The sequence below is a fragment of the Clupea harengus genome, chromosome 10 (genome assembly GCF_900700415.2).
Source record: "Clupea harengus chromosome 10, Ch_v2.0.2, whole genome shotgun sequence".
In the NCBI taxonomy this organism is placed as follows: Eukaryota; Metazoa; Chordata; class Actinopteri; order Clupeiformes; family Clupeidae; genus Clupea; species Clupea harengus.
The window spans coordinates 12,197,217-12,217,151 of NC_045161.1; the positions used below are offsets into that span (position 1 = coordinate 12,197,217).

Genomic DNA, 19,935 nt, shown 5'->3' on the forward strand with positions numbered 1-19,935 from the left:
TTAGTCAGTCTTAAGCCTATGACACTGAGGATGCCACTTGAAAAAATGCAGAGCATCTTCTCCATAAGGAGGACAACCTTGATAGGCCATCATTATAAGTAATAAGAAGGATTCCATCTTATTTAACGAGCTACATCTTCCCCAGCCCTTCTATCCTTACAACTTATCGTCTGCCAGGTGATAACCCATATGTTTTCATATGAACTGATAACTGTTAACTATTTACGTATCACTAACTACTGATTTGGGAAAATGTTGAAATGATTTCGCTTCTAGAAGTTCATAAACTTTACATCCCCTTACTCACTCAGCCACTGCCACCAGGCTGTTCCCTGCGGTTGGGTGGTTCATTCACGTAAGTAGTGGTGGTTTATTTTCTGATGAAGGCGGTGTTCCCTGTAACTACTCTGTGACGTGATGAGGCTGGTCCTGGTCAAACCTACCAATGAAACGCGCTGCCTAGACTCAACTGGGGCTGCACACAGCGAAGGGGTGCCGGATCAGTGCAACACGGAGCTGCAGTCAGTGCCCGACGCAGGTGTTGAGGGGATGCAGCATCACTGCTCGGGAGTTGGGAACCAGGCACCCACTCAGGAGTTGACGGGCGCGCAGAGCAGTCCAACTCCACCTTCTCAGGCAGGGCTGAGTCAAGTCGCCCCGGCGTGCAGTTTGCCGCCACCACCTCCAACGCACAAACAGCGGATCTCCACCTTATCAAAACACAGTCAACAGGAATTGCCCAGCCCTCTAACCCAGGAAACCTGTCACACAGCTGAATTGCAGCGGGGCGGTTCGCCAGCGGCTAAACGTCACGGAGATCACCACAGACATTCAGAGCAGGTCAGCAGATTGCACCACCACCACCACCACTCCTGGAGTCGGCAACAAGGTCTGGTAACCGCTGGAGAGCCGCAGGCGGAGCTACCCGTTTATCAGGACACGTATGGGAGATCACCCGAAGAGGGAAACTCCAGTTTCCAACGCCATCCACTGCGGTGCGCCCACAATTCCCCCGAGCTATACTCTCGAAGTCAGGCTAGAGGAGATCAGTGGCAGAAAGCTGCGAATTGCCAACAGGAGCACCACGCGTGCCACTGCAGAAGGGATCATCACCAGCTGTTGCAGCAACAGCAGCACCACCACCACAACCATTACAAGCCACATCAACAGAGCGCGCCCTGTTCCTCGGCTGCAACAAACTCTCCGAGTATCGGTAAATGTCGGGTGAGTGACGGGAGCCAGCAAGTGGTTTTGTATCAGGCGGGAGACGCGCAACCGGCTCCGCTGCAGGTTCAGCAGCAGCGGCTGGTTGGAAGCAGTCATCCAAACTGCTGCGCCAATGGATCGCGGGAGCTGAGCAGACACCAGCACTTTTCTCTGCCGCAGCAACAACAGTATCAGCAGCCCGACTCTCATGCACACTGGCATCACCCCTGTGACAGTGACTGCCGGAGAACTGGAGAACATTATCCGTCTTGTCCGCGACATTGCCACCAGTCCACCGCCGGTCCTCACAACAGATGCCCGGGAGTAACAAACCCATCTGCAGGAAGTAGCAGCAGAAGCGGCCGGCCTCACTCCACCGACAGTCGGTTGTGGTTGGAAAACCACCTGCGAGAGGAGACGCAGAGTAGCAGAGGACAGAAGGTAAATAAAAATGTCATACTCAGCCCTGCCAGTCGCTTATCTAAACCTAACACAGTCATTTATTTTGCATTGCACATGTCGCCTGGTTAAATACGTAACCTTTGTAATCGCACTGAAAGCTGCTTGTTAGTTGCTTTAAAGTTTGCGATTAACAGGTAGCTAATGGAAAGACTGCGGAGCCTGACGCGTGTAGGCTTTTTAGTGAGCATTGCCTGTTAACATGTACTGCCATATCGAAACATAACTGTATGAATGTTTCGGCCATGTAATGTGTAATCATTGAAGACATTTGTGAAGCCACAAGAATAATCGTGCGACACCACTGCATATGTCAGGTTGAATGGAAAGCTCATATCGTCTGGAAATTTCAACAGGCTGCGTTGTATATACTGTATAATGGCGCTTGTCTCTACTGAAATGCATCGCATCTCCACTCCTGTTTACTTATGGTTTACCGTTCATTCATCGGCTCGATTTTCATTTACGTCGTTTAAGATGATCAGTCTAGCGTCAAGTATACGCGAGCTCAGGGAAGATGAGCTGTTGCATATCTACCATTCATTAATTACCCGGTTGTTCTTCCAGAATGAGGACCTGAATGAACTGAGATTGTCTTTGGCACTTGGTTGGATTTAGTGCCGTTAAAACATGGGCTACATTAGCCCACTGGATGTGAGCTATCGTTTCCCTCTAATTAAATTAATTATTCGTGAGGAGATGATAGCTGAAAAGCCAGAAAGGCAGTTAAAAGAAAAAGTATAGGCTAAGTGTCGGATGGTGACAGAGGCATGTGTCTAACTTCTGTCGAAAATTAGCCTGGTATACATTCCTCCTGGGTTTGTCTAGGTGACACCATCATGTCATCGTCTGAGTAATGTTTTAATGTAACACGACTCTGATGGGCTTTTCTGAGTATCAGACCTGTGTTTACTCTCCAGGTTGAAATGTAGGCCTACTTATGAGCGGCGATATTTTGTTGTTTTGAAACCTAATTTTGTCGTTCTTGTATGTTTGGGATGCACTGTTGAGCAACTGTTTCAATGCTAACCCTGTTAACTAGTGCATCCCTAGACTGTTTTTATGCAGTTGGGCATATTTGTGTCTTTCATCTTCCACTGTACCTCTCACCAGGGATTACATTGATATTTGTAATGTGGGGGGCTTTCTGGTTTGTCTCATGTCTCACATGTGTGTGTGCATTGATCAGCAACAGTGACATGCAAAATATTTTTTACATATGAAAGCCTACAACACACGTGTTACTTTAAAGTATCATTGAAACCATTTTATAGACGTTAAAAAGGAGAACAATGGTTGATATCATCTCTGTGGCAGTGTGCAAAGCTGCAGCTGATGACAATAAAACTGTAAGTACACTCCTGTGTATCAGTATCAAATATTGGAATGGTGGTGTTAAGCTCCCAATAAAGGAGAGAGCATTAATAGAAAGGAATTCATATGAATAGATCAGTCTTTTTAATAATTACATAAAAATGGAATTCATTGACATTCTACAATATTAAAATGTACACAGACTACCTTGCATTACCTTGTTATGGTCTAGGCTAATTTGAGGTGCTGCGGTGCTCAAACCACACTTAGTTATATAGTTTGACCGTTAAGCTTCAACTGGAGCTTGCCAGCTACAACATACAGGGGTGCACGCTCCTATGTTGTTCTATGTGTTCAGGGTATGGTGAGTTGTCCTATAATTCCTAGCGTGTAATAGCCGTAGAATAGAGATGTTTAATTTAATTCATTTCAATTCAATTTTATTTATATAGCGCCAAAACAATAACATTGTCTCAAGGCGCTTTACAGAGCCTGGAGCCTGAACTCAATGCATAACGTTTGGCTAAGGGTGTATTCATGCTTCAACTCCTTAGGTTAATGTCAGCGAGTATCTTATGTTAGCGATTGGTAGTCTGTGTGTTACACGTAAATGCCCCAGTGTAGTTTCCTCCGAATTACTGTATTCGTCCACCATTACTGTGTGTCTTATGTGAATCAGTGACTACTTAGAATTCCTCTGCCCTCTGTGCCTGTATCCTCTGTCTGAGTAAACGGCACTAGTGCTAAAGTGAAGCCTTGACCACGCTACATTGGTGTCAGAATTGGGATTAGCACCTCCTGGAGGAAAGGAGGAATGGCATTCAAATAAGATCAGACAGAGCAACCGGCTAGGATTTGATCCAGGGGAGATCCACTGCTGCTTAGCTATATTCCAAAAGCCTTTAAAGGGCTATTTCCTGTTGTGTCACTTCCCTTGAAGCTGTGCAAAAGAGCATCCAGCCCTGGAATATGAGGGACCAGCTGGAAGCCTCTACCGCTGAAAGCAGCCTGGTGAGGAAGGAGCAAGGCTCCTGGCCCAGCACCTTGATGGGTCTGTGGCTGTCGGCGTCCAAATTCCATCTGGGTGCTGAGGCTAGGGCACCTGTGCTACAATGGAGAGGCCGCACGGTTGCAGCCACCCAGAGGGGGGCTACTGATGCCCGGGGGTCTTCTTTATGGCTGCCTCTGGCCGTAAGAGGCTGCAGCATTGCCATGACAGCCTGGGGTCTACCGTATGGTTGATGATAGCGGAGACTCTCTGTGCAGCCACCACAGGCTCAGGGGCTCCGTGTTCCAGCTGCTTTGCATAGGGTCCTCTCTGCCGCTGTGTTCGCCAGGAGGCGGCTATACCCTGCCACTGCGTTCTAGCCTTAACGTTTTTAGAGACAGTTGCTCCTGATGGGACTGTGTCATCTGCTCTCCCCAGTGCTATGAGCTTGTGCCGATTGCTGGGTTTGTGGTGGTGCTGGGAGCAACCGGTCCTTCCCCCTTTGTGGGACTGTATCATGCCACCGTTCCACTGCGGGGGTGCTGAGGGGCAACCGTGCTTCATTGTTCCTGGGACTTGGGTTGTGGTTTTGGGGAAACACATGAAACGTCTGATGTTTGTAAATTGCTACATTTTATGTAGCCTAGGCCGACTCCATGGCTACCAGTTGCTGCAATTCTTCTAGAGTTAGACATAATGGTAGAAGTTAAAACGTGTTTTTTGTCATTATCTGAATTATTGAGAGAGACAAGTTTAAAAATGAAGATGGATGTGGTGAGGTTGAGCGTCCTCTGATAAAATCACAAGTCATACATGTAGGCGAGAGGGTTTTTCAGTTTTGTTGTGTAGGAACTCTCTATAACCCATGCCACTTCTACAATGCTAAAGTAGGCTACAGTGCAAAATGTGATTTTTTTGTGAAACATGTTCTGTAACATGTGTTCTCATACAAGTCAAGGTCTTCGAATTCAACGTGCTTTTTTTTATCACAATGACCCTGTCCATGACAGACACATAAGGACTAGCCCAGTCTTTGTAATCATTTGAAGAACATAATAATGGTGTCCTGGGGAGTAGGGGTCAATTTGTGATCAGCTTTCTTTTATTTAGTCTGAGGGCTACAACAGATAAGGGCCTGCTCTTTAATTATGCTATCGCACTGTGGTGCTGTCCAAAATACCACACTTTTATTTGTGAGGATATTTTGTGTTGATGAATGTTAAGATTAATAAGCAGTGCTCCATCAACACCAAGAACAACCAAGAACATATTTAGAGTGATTTCCACTGTGTGTATGTTGTGAGTGGTCCTGTGTGTGTGTGTGTGTGTGTGTAGAATTTGCCATTTGTAGCTGAATGAATACTAAAATGTGCAGTACAAATTTCTTACATTACTTGCCCAGCTACAACGTTACAAGATAAATGTAGTATTCACCATCTTATTCTGGTCGAACATTATCAGGATGGTATTTTAGAGATGTTGAATAATTTATTGCTGAATATTTAATTTGTAACCGCAATTAGATCTACACATTTCTCAAGGTATTTCATTTTTTTTTTCAATAATCATCCAGAAATAGAGCCTCGGGTGTCTTTGTCTTGGAGGGTTGTTGGTCATGACCTTTTAGACCACGAGGGGGGGGGGGGGGGGGAAGGGTAGAGAAATAATTTTTTTCCAACTGTTATCTTTTCCTTGGTAGACGATTCCTTGAAGCCTCTCAGTTACAAAAGGAGGCCATGTTTACCCAGGCTTGAACAGTGCAAGGATAAACAAAGCCAGCACCTCTAAGGTAAACAAAGGAGAGGAAGTGTGCGTCAGCCATACTGTAGAGTAGACTGCTGAGGAAAACCCTACCAGCTGGTCTGACTCTGAACACATCCTCCTGTCTCTCGAGGGCACGACACGGCAACACTCTTCCACATTGTCAGTATATATGTAGGGTTTAAATATCTCCGTAGGCATGGACTCACTAATGCTGTCATTTTTTGTTTCCCCAGGTGATCATACCCCCAAAACAAATTATACAATGATTACCAGTGTAGAAAAAAACCCCTTCCTGATATCTGGCCAAATGTCAGCTGATGATAGACGTGAAAAGAGTATGCGTTTGGTTGGACCAGGTGTTCAAGGATCCTGTATGCCATGGTGTTGCAAATGAGGGACATGAGATGGCATTACATGGCTCTTAAACGCATGCAAAGTAACATTGAGGGGATTTCATCACGCACACGCAGCCGTGGCCCCAACCCTGGGTATTTTGCCACTGCAGCTGTTCTCGTACTGGTTAATCAAGTGTAATTTGTGAAAAGTGTAATTGGCTCAGCTCACCCCCACCCCCACCTCACCCTAACCCCTCTCCTCCCTACTCCCCTCTCTCCCCCTCTCCACTCCTCCCCTTCTTTCTCGCTATCCTCTCTAGCATTTATTAGTCTTGAAAGAGCTCCAATGTTTCTCAACCAATATAATCATTGTGTATGGTAGACTTCTGGAAGCAGTTCAGTTTCAGTTGGGACACTGTGAATGATGTGGTGCATTTGGGTCTGGTTTTATTAAAAAATATATTTTGTTCCCCTCCACAGCCACTGCGGTAAATGGCCGGTGGTTGAGCTAATTCTCTAATGGCACAATACTTTTTCGCCAACACCAACCGTCAGTGCTCAACATGCTCCTCTTATCTAATATGATGAATCTCATAGGCTATAATTCAGTTGCAATTTTGTATTTTAATATGATAGTCACTATAATATAGTGCATAAGCAGAAACACTGATAGAAGCTGGACATCTCCAAATCGTGTGATATATCATCTATTTTGTGATTGCAACCTTTTTGCTTAATTACACAATGGTTATTCAATTATTTCAATTCAGTTCTTTCAATTCTCCACTACATCATTTTGAAGACATGAGATACATCGGGTGATGTAGCCAGGGGTACAGCAAGGCAGCTGGACTTGTTTAGATTTTAGAGCAATGGCTTCACTTAATAATCCCTCTGCAGCCTCACAACGCTCAAGGATGGTATATATCTGAAGCATCACAAATGCAATTAGGTTATCATGTCCCCTGGGAACTGCATGTCATCATTTGTGTTGTACATGAACATGTCAATGTTGAACATTGAGAAGGTGCTGCGGTGTGGTATTCATGATAGACACCTTTTTAGGAGATATCCCACTATCATTATTGATGGAGTTGAAATGTGTAATGTGATTACCTCCTAGTTATGTACGTCAAGTTAAAGTGGAGAAAATACAGAATCACTTTTCTCGAATCACTGCTACAGTTTATTTTGATGTCTTATTCACCATTTCATTCACAGCACACCAGTTAATGCCTTTACGTTTTGATGAAGACACGGTATGGATTTCATAGGTTGTCATTACCATAATTTTACGAATTCAAACACAGATATGGTTTGCAGGAGTAATGTATCACAGGCTGTAAACACAAAGAATGGTGACTGGAATGTGATATGCCATTCCTCAGGGGCACCATTATGGAAGTGTACAGTGCCCCCCCCCCCCCCCCCCCCAAGACTAAAAGCAAAATCTGTTAAATCGAACAGCCAACATGTGCTCTCAAGTCACTTATGCAAGGAGTTATTAGGTGCAAAGGGAGTGATGTTCATGCTCCAGGACAGGGCAGGATTAAGAACACTAAGGGCTCTGGGGCTATGCCTATTCAAAGGGGAAATGATCACGCAATATGTTCAGGCCATCTAAGAAATTGTATCAATTTGTACACTGTAATATTAATACAGTTGCGAAAGTATGATTAATTGGTAAACTGTTTTGTTTGAACAATTATTTTTAAACCTGCGACAAGGACAACAATCAAAGCAGAATGTACAGAACAACACGGCACACCTATCACATAATGAGGGTAACATGATTATCCGACTCAAGTTTAATGCTAGATCTCCATAGAAAACACAACAAACACACGTTTTTTCTACACTAGCTTAGGCTGTTCCATGACAACTCAGCTACACAAATTGTTAATAACTAGATCAGAGGAAAAAATGAAACCTTATTGGCAGTAGCTACAATCCTAGTCTGGTCGTCTAAAACCTAGAGCCTTGGTGATCTTCAGGTTACTTTTGCTATTGGTTACTTTTCTTGACACCTAGTAGCCTACGAATACAAAGACATGGTATCAGCCGATATCAGTACTGCTATTCCACTGGTCACACCCACACATGAACAATGAATGGGCTACAAATTTACAATGAACTGATGTGGGCCTACTTCTCTGTCAGCCAGGGCCCCGCCAGCCTGTGGCCCCTGGGGCTTAAGCTCCCCTTAGCTCCATTGTTAATCCAGGGTGCTGTGCTGGAGTGCTGTTGAAGCCAGTTGATAAGCTGAATGAGGTGGCACTTTTTGATTGTTTTGTCTCTGCCGTGTTTTGTGTGTTTTTTTCTTCTTATTTTTCCACTTGAAGGGTGTCTCTGCCGATGACACAAGCTGTTTCTTGAAAGGCAAAAATCCATTTAAATTGAGGCAATTTTCAGTGTTGGTTCCCGCTGCGCTTAATTTCATTAAAACATTTGCAGGGGAAAAAGTGCTGCTCGGGTCTGCCAGGGCAATTCCTTAGACTTTTAATCTCAAAGACCATAATCAAGGCAGCCAGTACATTTATTAGAATTGATAGGTTATCTAATGCTGGTGCTGTCTTAACAGCAAGCTTGGCCTCATTTCATTACAACCTTATGCTGTTTCCATGTAGTTCTTTGTCAGTCATGTGGTGTCGGATATGTGGCTTGTGAGTGTTTTGCCCTGTAATAAGTGAGTTTTAATGCATTTGTCTTTTCAATGTGCCTATGATATGAACCTTGACTTGGGCTTTTAAATTATTGACTTAAAGTCCTAGTGGACCCAGTAACACTGGAAATAGAGTTTGTTTGAGAGTGATTGATTACAGGGTGCAAAGAACCATTCCTTATAACCTTCCAGGGTTTCCTCACAGCCTGCTTTCTGTTGTAACCATCTAAAAACATGGAAGGATTTTTTTTATCATAGTACCTATTGTTCCAATGATGTTTGGTGTGCACAGAATTCGTTTTTAACTTAAGGCTGTAAACTGTAAGATTGCTCTCAGATTTTGTATCATAGATTTACTGAAACTCATGTTCTATGATGTTTCATTATGACTTAAAACTCACTAGATGTTCATCTTTATTGTTTATTGTTCATTGGTTGATGAATATAAATTTGTATTGGCCTGTTTTCCATTGCTATTGGCAATAATTTATATACATAAATATGTACTAAGAATTAAATAATGAAGTCATGAAAATTATACATCGCCCAGCTGACAATTGAGAAACTGTACCTGCGGGCAATGCTCATTTCAAATTCAGCCAGATATTTTGAGCATGCAAATGTATAACTTTTAAGGTCAGTAGACACAGAGTCCATTTTCACTGTAGACTGAGTGCGCAGGGCGTGTGAATGCCATAACACTCTTAAACATAAACCCACTCATCAGTACTACACACATACTCTCTCTCTCTCTCTCTCACTCACACACGCACACGCACACGCACACACACACACACACACACACACACACACACACACACACACACACACACACACACACACACACACACACACACACACACACACACACACACACACACACACACACACACACACACACACACACACATACTATCTCTCTCACACACACACACACACACACACACACACACACTCTCACACACTCTCACACACACGCAGATATCTCACCAATTTTGTGGATTGGCCTTATATGCTCTCTGTTGTTGCCACTGCTAAAACTATCATGGGACAAAAACATGCCCAGAAGTCACTAACACGCTGCTTAATTGCCCAGACTTATCATTAGGATAGTACTTTTAGAATGATTGTATTACAGAGGACATCACCTGGATCTGAATTTTGATGTTTGTATCCTAAACGTGCCGTGGTATTGACATCTTGTCGATTATGTTTATGTTGCAAGGGGAATAATGCCGACAAACTATCAGGGAGCTGATGGACGGTGCCTTGGCACAGACACGATGTGGTGCACATGGCAGTGGCTAATGGTAATACAGATGGGGAGAATATGGCTCAGTGCAAGAATGAGATTTTGATGTGAGAAGGAGGATGAGGTGTGTGAGTGTGTGTGTGTGTGAGGGGGGGGGGGGGTAAAAGGGAAGCCATGAGTCACAGATTCAATCATAACCTCTCAGGTTTGTTGTGGACATTTCATTACGGGCGAGAGGGGCTGGCTAGGAATAGAGAGCTTGATGGGAGATCTGAGTGAGTGCAAATTCAATGTCAAAATAGATTTTTCAAATTGGATTGCTATAGACTGAGAAGAGGAGGAGGAGGAGGAGGGGCCGCGAGGAGAGAGGGACACGCACTGGAGGAGCCCACGGGCGCATGGTGCAGACAGTCAGACAAGGGAGGAAGACGTGGCAGGCAGGCGAGCTCTTAAAATAAGCACTCGGCGCGATCCTCCTAGCGGTGTGACGGTGCCATGTTTAGGTGGCATGCGTCACTGATGCCATGACAGCTGGCTGTGAATCGTGAGAGTGTTGTGGTGAGAACTCCTGAAAAATGGGTGTGACGTGTAGTGACTGATGTGTTAAAATGATCAGGTACTGTGGAAGTGTAAATAGATGAGTACATTCACAACTCGGCTGTGCTGTGTTGTCGTTGGTTATGAACGGAGAGAATTGAATTGTATTGAAGTGTGTTTTGGTGAAATAATGGTTATTAATCCAATCCACTGGAAATGCAGTGAAGACAATAGATATTATTGTGTCTTTTTTACCTCATAGGGAAGCTGACTGTTACAGTAGGTAATAATAAGTATATTCCATTCTGGGACACCAAAATCCTTTAATCTGGTGTATTTGTTATCTGATAGATATCTCAGGGTAGGGTTCATGTATAACCTCTTAGTATGTGACCCTTGTTTTGGGTATGAAAACTTTGGCTGACACAGATTAATATCTGTATGCATTTGAAGTTTCATGAAAAAAAAATGAACTTGCATGACCAACCAGTCTGGGAGTTAAAGGTTTCAGTCCTTGGCTGCTGTCAATGAACAAGAGGGCATCATCAAAGTGTTTCAACTGGAAAAGAAAATATGGGGATCCATGATTGACCTATCGTGCTGATTGTGCAGCTTTGGACATCAGAAAGCATCAGAGAGATAGTTGAGCTCTCGCTCAGGGAAAGGTTTTAGAACATGTAAGAGAATAGACAATAGTGTCTTCCACTCTCAGGAGCCAAGCCTGGGGATTGGCTTGACAGCATTCAGGGTTACCTTGACCTGCATTGTTGATAATTCCGAAAAAAATATAATACATTTTTTTTTTCTTTGGAAAAAAAAAGATGAAGCACCTCTTTTGGGGGCAATCATACCCTGCAGCATCCTTGTTCATTTGGCTGTCAGGAAATGAGGGAATAAAAATGAACGCTTTTGTTGAGGTATCAAAACAATAAATGTCTTTTCCACTGCACTCAGACAAAAGTGGTGAATGTTGAGGTTTTTTTTCTACCCTCCAATCGCTGTAATTAAACGTTCTGCGTTCTTTTAGAAGAGGTGAAGAATTATTTTTGTCTTGTCTTTGTTTCTCCCAGCTCTGCGTTTTTTTTTTCCTTTCAGTTTCTTTTCCTCTCCTCTGTGGTGGCGAGTGAAAAGAAATCAGATTGCATTGTGACAAAAATAGTGTGTTGCTGAGTGATTGTCATGTTACCCTTCTGTTTTGCATCAGTACACATTGATTTAAGACAGGAGAATCTAGACTGTCAGCATAATTCAAATATTTTACAACGATGCTCGCTTTTAGACGATGAAAAGTCTGCTCATTGTAAGTGCTTCATATTCATAACATACACACGTGTCGGTGCAGTATGAAACCATCTCAGACGGACCAAGAGAGTACCAATCGAAGCAGCCAGCCTGAGTTGAAAAGAAGAAATGTTAAAAGAGCTCTAAATCGGCCATTTTAATCTGCCTTTTGGTTATTAATATACAGTGATGCCATGTGAGTTTGTGTGGAGGTGTTTTATGTAACAGTGTGAGGCCTTTGTGTCTCTGTAGCGCACTTTCTGCTACAGCAGTCCGATTTCTGCCTTTGGGGGTACCGCTCTCTGTTTTCTCTCCTGTTCGTCTTTCATTCTGTCTTTCTTTCTTTCTTTCTCGGTGACCAAGAGGCCCTGCTCTTTTTCTATTTTCCTCTTTTGGTCACTCCTCATGCTTTCTTTTCACAATATTAAGTCCATCCTGTACTTGTTTAATCTTTAGCCATTATCAACCAAAATGCTAATCATATCATGCTGTAGGTCAGCACTTCATCTCTGAGGCACTTTGTGAATAAAGGTCTCCGACATTCATTTTCTCACCTTCTGGGCAGGAAGACACCGTATCATTTATAATATTTATATTTAATATTCAAATATATACATTTCTCTGTTGTTCAATTTGTTTAACTGCATGTTTAGCAAGCAACTTGAAGAAACTGAAATGTAAATAGCAGGCCCAGAGCACTAACTGCCATGGAACCCTCCTATTAAAGAGGAAAGAACTAAAGGGTGAGGGACTATTCTTCTGCCTCTGTCTGGCATGACACACATTTGTCACAGATTTTAAAGAAGCATTATGTAGTTTTGGTCTAAAACTAGCGAGGTACCAACCTAAAAAGCATGCAGGAACCTTGCAAACACCACCAACGGCCCAGTTAAAAGCTTGCTAACCTGATAACTAGTTTTATTGTTGCCAACGTTTGCTGTGGAGGATTTTCTTACATTTTCGTGAGGTGTTCCGACCCAAACTACAGAACTACATAGTGTTTTATCTGTCCTTCACATGACCATATTTCATCAAAAGGTTCCTGCATGCATTATCAACGGCTGCACCAAGTACCAGTGCCCTGGTCTTCAGGCGCTGTCTACCCTGAACAGAGAAGCACTAGCATGGCTCGCGGACACAAGCTTAGTTATCTAACAGTATGAAATGCATTTATTTTTATTTTTTTATAAATTTGTTTATTGAATGAAATGTATTTTGAGACATACGAATATATATATATCAAAATGAATTTGAAGATGAAACAAAAAGTAGTTCAAACATACTGCAAAAAGTGTTGCATAGTGTAGCTATGAACTGCAGTTAATGAACTGAGGAACAGTGTGGTTTAAGTTCTTAGTTTTCTGACCAAACGAACATGTACATTTATTTGATGAAGCGCATGTACAGTATATTTAACATGTGTTTCTGCAGCAGTTGCTTTTATCAGAAGTGACTGATAAGGCAGGTCAAATACAAATTGTATTAGTATGAGTACTGTAGGGGGACGTTATGAGGTCTGTATAGGATGGATTTTTCAGTCGCTCCATCTATATATATATATATCATCTCCCCAACACCTTTTGCACTCATGCAGCCCCATATCACACCTAGGGTGACCAGATGCAAACAGACCAAATGTGGGACGAGTAGTACGTTTGTGTAAGAAAATGTGAAACATGTTACCAATGCTGAGAGGTAACCTAAAACTTTGATATGATGTCTATCTTACTAAAAAGAAACATTTGTTTCGGCTCGTCCTAGTTGATTCCACTTGTCCTCTATTCCTCTCATCGAATCCACCCCAGACCAGCTAGGCCATAAAAGATACAGGCTACAGCTTTTGCTATATGAAAGACATGATGAACACAGTGCTGTCTGTCATCCAAAGACACGCTAATTTTGCAACGTAACGTGTCTTTATTGACATAATACATAACATAATAGAAAATAAAAATAAAGTATTATATAAACCAAAATATAGAAGAATATCATGTTCAGAAGGGATACAAAAAAAGACTTTTCACTTTTTTTCACCCATTTTTTACTAAAAGAACATTTTCTTTTCTTTGTGGCCATGATGTCACCTCGTAACTTATCTTTAAAGTTTGTGTAAGTTTGTTTCTTGTGACGCAGTAGAGGAGTTCACCAGCCCCACAGCTGTGCAGGTTGATTGATTGATTGATTGATTGATTGATTGATGACTATGTTGCACTTGTATGAGCCAGGTTACTGCTACGTAGTGGTAGCGCTTTTAATTCCAGTAGAAATGACACCTGGTCACTCGATCCTGCTCCTGCAAGATCCTGTCCTGCTCCCGCAAAACGATGTAATATTTTGTGTGACTCCCATCCATATCTTTCACGTTTTGTCCCACTCTGCGAAATCCCACAGGTGGACATTTACACAGGATGGATTTTTCAGTTTTAGACGGACTTGTCTGAGTTTGGCTAGGATGAAGAGATATAGTTATAGACTGGAACCCAAGCAATCCCAGGAGAGAGAGGAGAGGTTCAGAGGGGCTTGCCATGAAGAGAGGGGTACAAAAGGTAGCTAAGACCATGGAGGTGGTCAGTTCAAACAAACGGTCACATTTCTCTCCTCTATTTCTCTTTTTTCTCTTTTCATGAAGTGATAAAAGAACAGTAATGGGCATAGCGTGCATACTTGACTCCAGCACTCTGTAGCAGAATTGCTGAGTTGACCACCTCCATGGAAGGGATCTCTTCCCTTGTGTTAAGGCAGTGAGAGAAAGACATGTAAAACCACTGCAGTCCTGTCTGAACGGAGGCTTCTGTGGCTCCTCTTTGTGTGGGGTCCAGAGTGTGTGTTGTCCCCCCCCCCCCCACGGCTCTGCACGATGGGAAGCTAGGCTCTGAACACACATCCATCGAACAAACTCAAGATGAGAGAGATCGAGGCTTTGGCTATAAGGCGGAGCTAACATTTTGTTATTGATTTTTTTTCTGATGAGTTCTCCCTCCCCTGCTCTCACTCAAAGGGAAAGCAGAAAAAGGGGGTTTTCCGTGTGCGGAGGCGTTCATATGGAGTCCGGTTCCGCGGAACGCGAGGGCCAGTGCCAGAGAGCGACCCAGCGTGGCTTGGCAGCAGAGGTGCCGCCCCTGGGCTTGGAGCGCGGTGGCACAGATGGCCGACCTGCTCATGCAGACAAGCGAGTCCTGCGGCCGCGTTGAAGAACCCCGAAATCCATCCTGCCCGCTGCAGTGCGGCTGCCATGCTAGCAGGTAGCCATGTGTAAAAACTGCTGCAAGGCGATCGGAGCGGATCCTCTCTTTTAGCAGTATAGTAGTAAATGATACCACATTGTTACTATGCAGCTATATCAACACTACACCGTGCCTCAAACTGGATTTATGGCTGTGCATAGAATGTTGGCCGACTTTATATGGTGTTTATATATGGTGTGTAAAGTGGCCTCCACGCAGTTTCACTCATAAAATGTATGCAAACCTATGAGATGCGTGGTTGCTCCTCCCGCTCCTAATTGTCAGTTGATAGAGCAGTACTGTTTGTATTAGAATCTAATTTGTGTTAAATAGTGACACTTGACACCACTACTCTGAATCATATGAAATGCCTGTGTGAGTTTTGTGCTGGATTAATCGTATGTATTGATTCTCTTAGGAAACCCAATTGCCACCAGTATCAGCGTCGTAGTTGCTGACTATATAAACAACCCTTATTTTTAGGGGAGTTTAAAAGCCTTTTCATAAATAATGATATCATAATTTTACGAGCAAATTACCCTCACAGTGAAGACGCATGGTACATAACCGTAATCTTTTATTAAGCCTGCCCAAGTGTTGTCACATTAATGCAGCTCTGTAGACCACAGGGCTCCAATTAGTGCGCTTCCTCTGCTCTGAGTCACGGCTGGTAAGTGGGACCGCCGTATGGACTCCATACAGTAGAACACTCTAGAATTCACACCCACACAGCAGGAGAGAGAATATGTAACATGCAACGCTGGGATGCACGTTCAACAGTCAAAGGTCACAAGCAAAGGTCAAAATCACTACTACTGAACTGTGGGACAAATAAGGCCCTCACTAGTTTTGAGTGGGCTGTGTCTCCTTTCACTCAAAGACAATGCCTGAAAATGTCCTCTTTTGGAGTTGCAATTCATGGTCCCATTAAGAGCACAGAGTCCCTTTTACTGGGGCAAACGTTTTCTTTAATGTATAGTAAGGTCTCATAGATCTCCAGTCAGGCATCCTCTCAGGAGCACATTCAGCGTTGAGGTCAGGAAATGTTTGGCGGCGTGCCAGACGAAAGTCACCTGTTGTCGTCTGGCAATACTGCAGGCACTTTCTCTCCATGGGAGGAAAAAGGGTGTGTGTGTGTGTGTGTGAGTGTTTGTGCGTTGTGTGTGTGTGTGTGTGTGTGTGTGTGTGTGAGTGTTTGTGCGTTGTGGTGTGTTGTGTTGATGGGGGGGGGCGAGTCTCAACAATGCCTCACAAATCACAGCTTGAACCAACAGGCCGATTTAACTGCTTCGCAGAGTTAAAATAGAATTATGTGTTTATGTCGGAGAATTTATGGCAGCCGAATGGGAAGAGTTATTGATTGGGGCCCAGGGTTTTTCTCCTTTTATTCCTTGTCTCCCTCTCTCCCTCCACTCACCCACTCCCCCCCTCCCCCGCCCCACCTGCTGCCTGCCTGTAGAGACTCATATTCGTCTCACAACTTGGTAATGTAGCTCATTTGTGTGGGTCAAGGGCACTGCAAACGCTGTTAAAGCGTCGTTATCGGCCACTGGCTGCAAGCACAGGCTTTCACACACACTCGTCGTAGCTTTGTTATGGAGGAAATGCTCAAGGCAAAGCTACAAGGGTAGCTGCATTGTCCTATTGAGATGGCCAAGGAAACCCAGTGAGGATTCTCTATGCTAATCAAAGTAGGCCAGTTTTTCAGATTGATATCAACCTTATTGAGATTTTAGGTCTGGGTTTGGGTCTATGGAGACATTACATTCGCATGCTATCAAGAATAGCTCAAAAGCTTTAGCTATGTTACTGTGTCATTTGATGATCTTCTCAGTGCTGAAAATATATAAAAAAAATTGATTTGTAGATGGTGTTATTCTCAGAAAACTACTGCTTAATAGGACACTGCTGACACATTTGGAGGTTTATGCATTAAGTACAACGCTAGAAGTAGCTAAAAATTACTTGAGGAAAACAGGGGTACTAGAAAAAATGATTGGTAGAACTGCATGTGTACACACACACACACACACAACAGAAGACCCCTCTATTTGTATAACTAGTTGGTGATCTTTTTATTTCAAGAGTCTCCTAAATAATGTTTTGTGTTTTTTTTGTCCCTCAATACATTTTTAGGGGGAGATCAAATGTAATATGATATCCTCTGAAGAAGTTACTTAAGTTATAGCCATCTCTCTCTCTCTCCCTCTCTCTCTTTCTCCGACTCTACTCATGATGCCAGGTGAATGCAGACGCGAGGAAGCTGAGCCATGCCGGGTCACAGCCCTGCCTGTCCCAGAGCGCCCGGGCCTCCTCGGAGATAGCTATGAACAGCTGCAGGTACAATGGCGGCGTGGGCAGACCGCTGGGCAGCGTGGGGGCGTCGCGGCGCAACCTCGCCGAGCTGGACTCGGAGACGCAGCCCCTGCAGACGCTGCCCAGCTCCGGCTTGGAGGTGGTGGTGTCCAAGGGTTACGGCGACGAGCACCAGCACCACCGCAAGGCGTCCAGCGAGAGCCTGCCCCGGGAGGGGGGAGATGGCGGGGCAAGTGCGGGCGGCAGCCCGGGGGGGCCGCAGTCGAGGAGGCGCGGCAGCGCGCGGGCCATACAGAAGAAGAACAAGGACATCGGCGAAAGGCTGGGCCACCGCAGGGTGCTGTTCGAGAAGCGCAAGCGGCTCAGCGACTACGCGCTCATCTTCGGGATGTTCGGGATCGTCGTCATGGTGACAGAGACGGAACTTTCTTGGGGGATTTATTCCAAGGTGAGCCTGGTTGGGGCGGCATGTTGCATGTGGAGAGTGGCCGGTGGAGCTTAACCACACACACATACATACACATACAGAAACACAAACACACACCTTCACACACAGTCACAATCACATTCACATTCACACACACACACGTACATGTTCATGCACACACACACACGAAACACACACACACACACACATACACACACACACACACACACACACACACACACACACACACACACACACACTCATACATGTTCATGCACACACACACACACATACATGTCCATGCACACACACACACACACACACACACATACAGTACATATTCATGCACACACACACACATACATGTCCATACGCACACACACACATACACACACATTCATACTCATTCCCAGAATGAGGGCGAAGCGGGCTTTCTGCTGTGTGAGGCCCATCTGAACGTCTCCCTTCCCATCTTCACTACATTTCCCTTTCTCCCCTTTTCTGCCTCTCTTTTTTTGTATATCTACTTCCCCCTGTCTAATTCTCTCCTTCACTTCTTGTTTTCATCCCTGCACCCTGCCATCCCTTCCTCTCTCACTCTCCTCACACTTCTCTGGCCATCCCCCCCCCTCTTTTTTTTGTCCACCTCTCTCTTGGCACCCCTCTATATGCCTCTGCCTCTCTCCCTCTCTCTCTATTTCTCCTCATCTCACTACTACTCTGTTTCACTGCTGCTATCAAAAGAGAAAAGAAAGCCCAGTGCAAGTGCACACATCATGATGCGGAAATAAAGGTGGCAGAAAGAGAGAGAGAGAGAGAGAGAGAGAGAGAGAGAGAGAGAGAGAGAGAGAGAGAGAGAGAGTGGGTGTGTGTGTGTGAGGGGGGAAACCACCTCTCTGTTTGCACAAACACAATCAGGAAACACAAGCTCCCAGCACACCTGCACCCACACACACACACACACACACACACACACACACACACACATATATAAGCGTACTTCCACACAGGTAACACACAAGCATGATATACCCATTTACGTATTGTTGAATAACTCCCTCTGCAACAAGTTGCAACTGGAACACATCCATCCGTCATATGAAATCACCAAAACAATTTCTCTCTATTTCAGCTCTATCCCTTTAAAGGCCTGGCCTAATTTTAGTCTGTTAAACAGCTTCAATTGCAAGCAGCGCTGGTGTTCAGTGTCGGACAAAAGCTACGTTAGACGGGGATATTTTACCTATCAGGTTCTTAACATAGATGAGCTTGTTAAGTCACTTTAAATAATTAAGGGAGGGTATAATTAAGAGCAAGGCCTGGGGCGATGGGGAGAGCCTGTAGGTGGCTGGGTTGGGACAATTCGCCGGCGTGTGTTGTGTAAGCTTCGAGCGGCGACGGCCACTTATGGTGCTTAGGCGCCGGGGTGGGGTAGGGGGTCGGGTTACTACGCCGTCTGTACCGTGGCCATGGTTCAGATCATTCACTACGCCCTCTAACCCCCCCCTCCCAACCCCCCGCTTCCCCCAGCGCACACTCCTCAGCCACCGACTCCCCCAGTGCACACTCTACAGCCACCGACTCCCCCAGTGCACACTCCACAGCCACCGACTCCCCCAGCGCACACTCCACAGCCACCGCTTCCCCCAGCGCACACTCCTCAGCCACCGACTCCCCCAGTGCACACTCTACAGTCACCGACTCCCCCAGTGCACACTCCACAGCCACCGACTCCCCCAGCGCACACTCCACAGCCACCGACTCCCCCAGCGCACACTCCACAGCCACCGACTCCCCCAGCGCACACTCCACAGCCACCGACTCCCCCAGTGCACACTCTACAGTCACCGACTCCCCCAGCGCACACTCCACAGCCACCGACTCCCCCAGCGCACACTCCACAGCCACCGACTCTCACTTCACGAGCTGAGTTGAGCCAAGTTCAGCTGAAGGGAGCGCAAGGCGCTGCCACCTCTCCTCCTCCTCCACCCTTCCTCCACCTCCACCCCTCTCTCCACCTCTTTGTTCACAGATGCCTAAGCCCCATGCCATGCCCCCGCTCCTGCAGTTAGGGTTTCGCCGGGTGGGCGGATTCGTTTGCAGGTTGGCGGGTGGGTGGAAGTAGACACATGATATTAGGCAGAAAGGGCTCCTTCCTCCCATTGTGCCC

The 19,935-nt window shown here is 45.0% G+C and overlaps 1 protein-coding gene across 2 annotated transcripts in view; it reads left to right on the top strand.

Moving 5' to 3' along the window:
• The first annotated feature begins 388 nt into the window (after positions 1-388).
• The window catches only part of kcnn1b (potassium intermediate/small conductance calcium-activated channel, subfamily N, member 1b), a 48,066-nt gene continuing 28,519 nt past the window's right edge, over positions 389-19,935 (top strand). For both annotated transcript variants that reach the window (XM_012839433.3, XM_031575400.2), the window contains exons 1-2: positions 389-1,647; positions 17,265-17,786. In XM_012839433.3, coding sequence (XP_012694887.2) covers positions 418-1,647; positions 17,265-17,786 — 1,752 coding nt within the window. In that variant the 5' untranslated portion in view covers positions 389-417. The remainder of the gene's footprint in view (positions 1,648-17,264; positions 17,787-19,935) is intronic.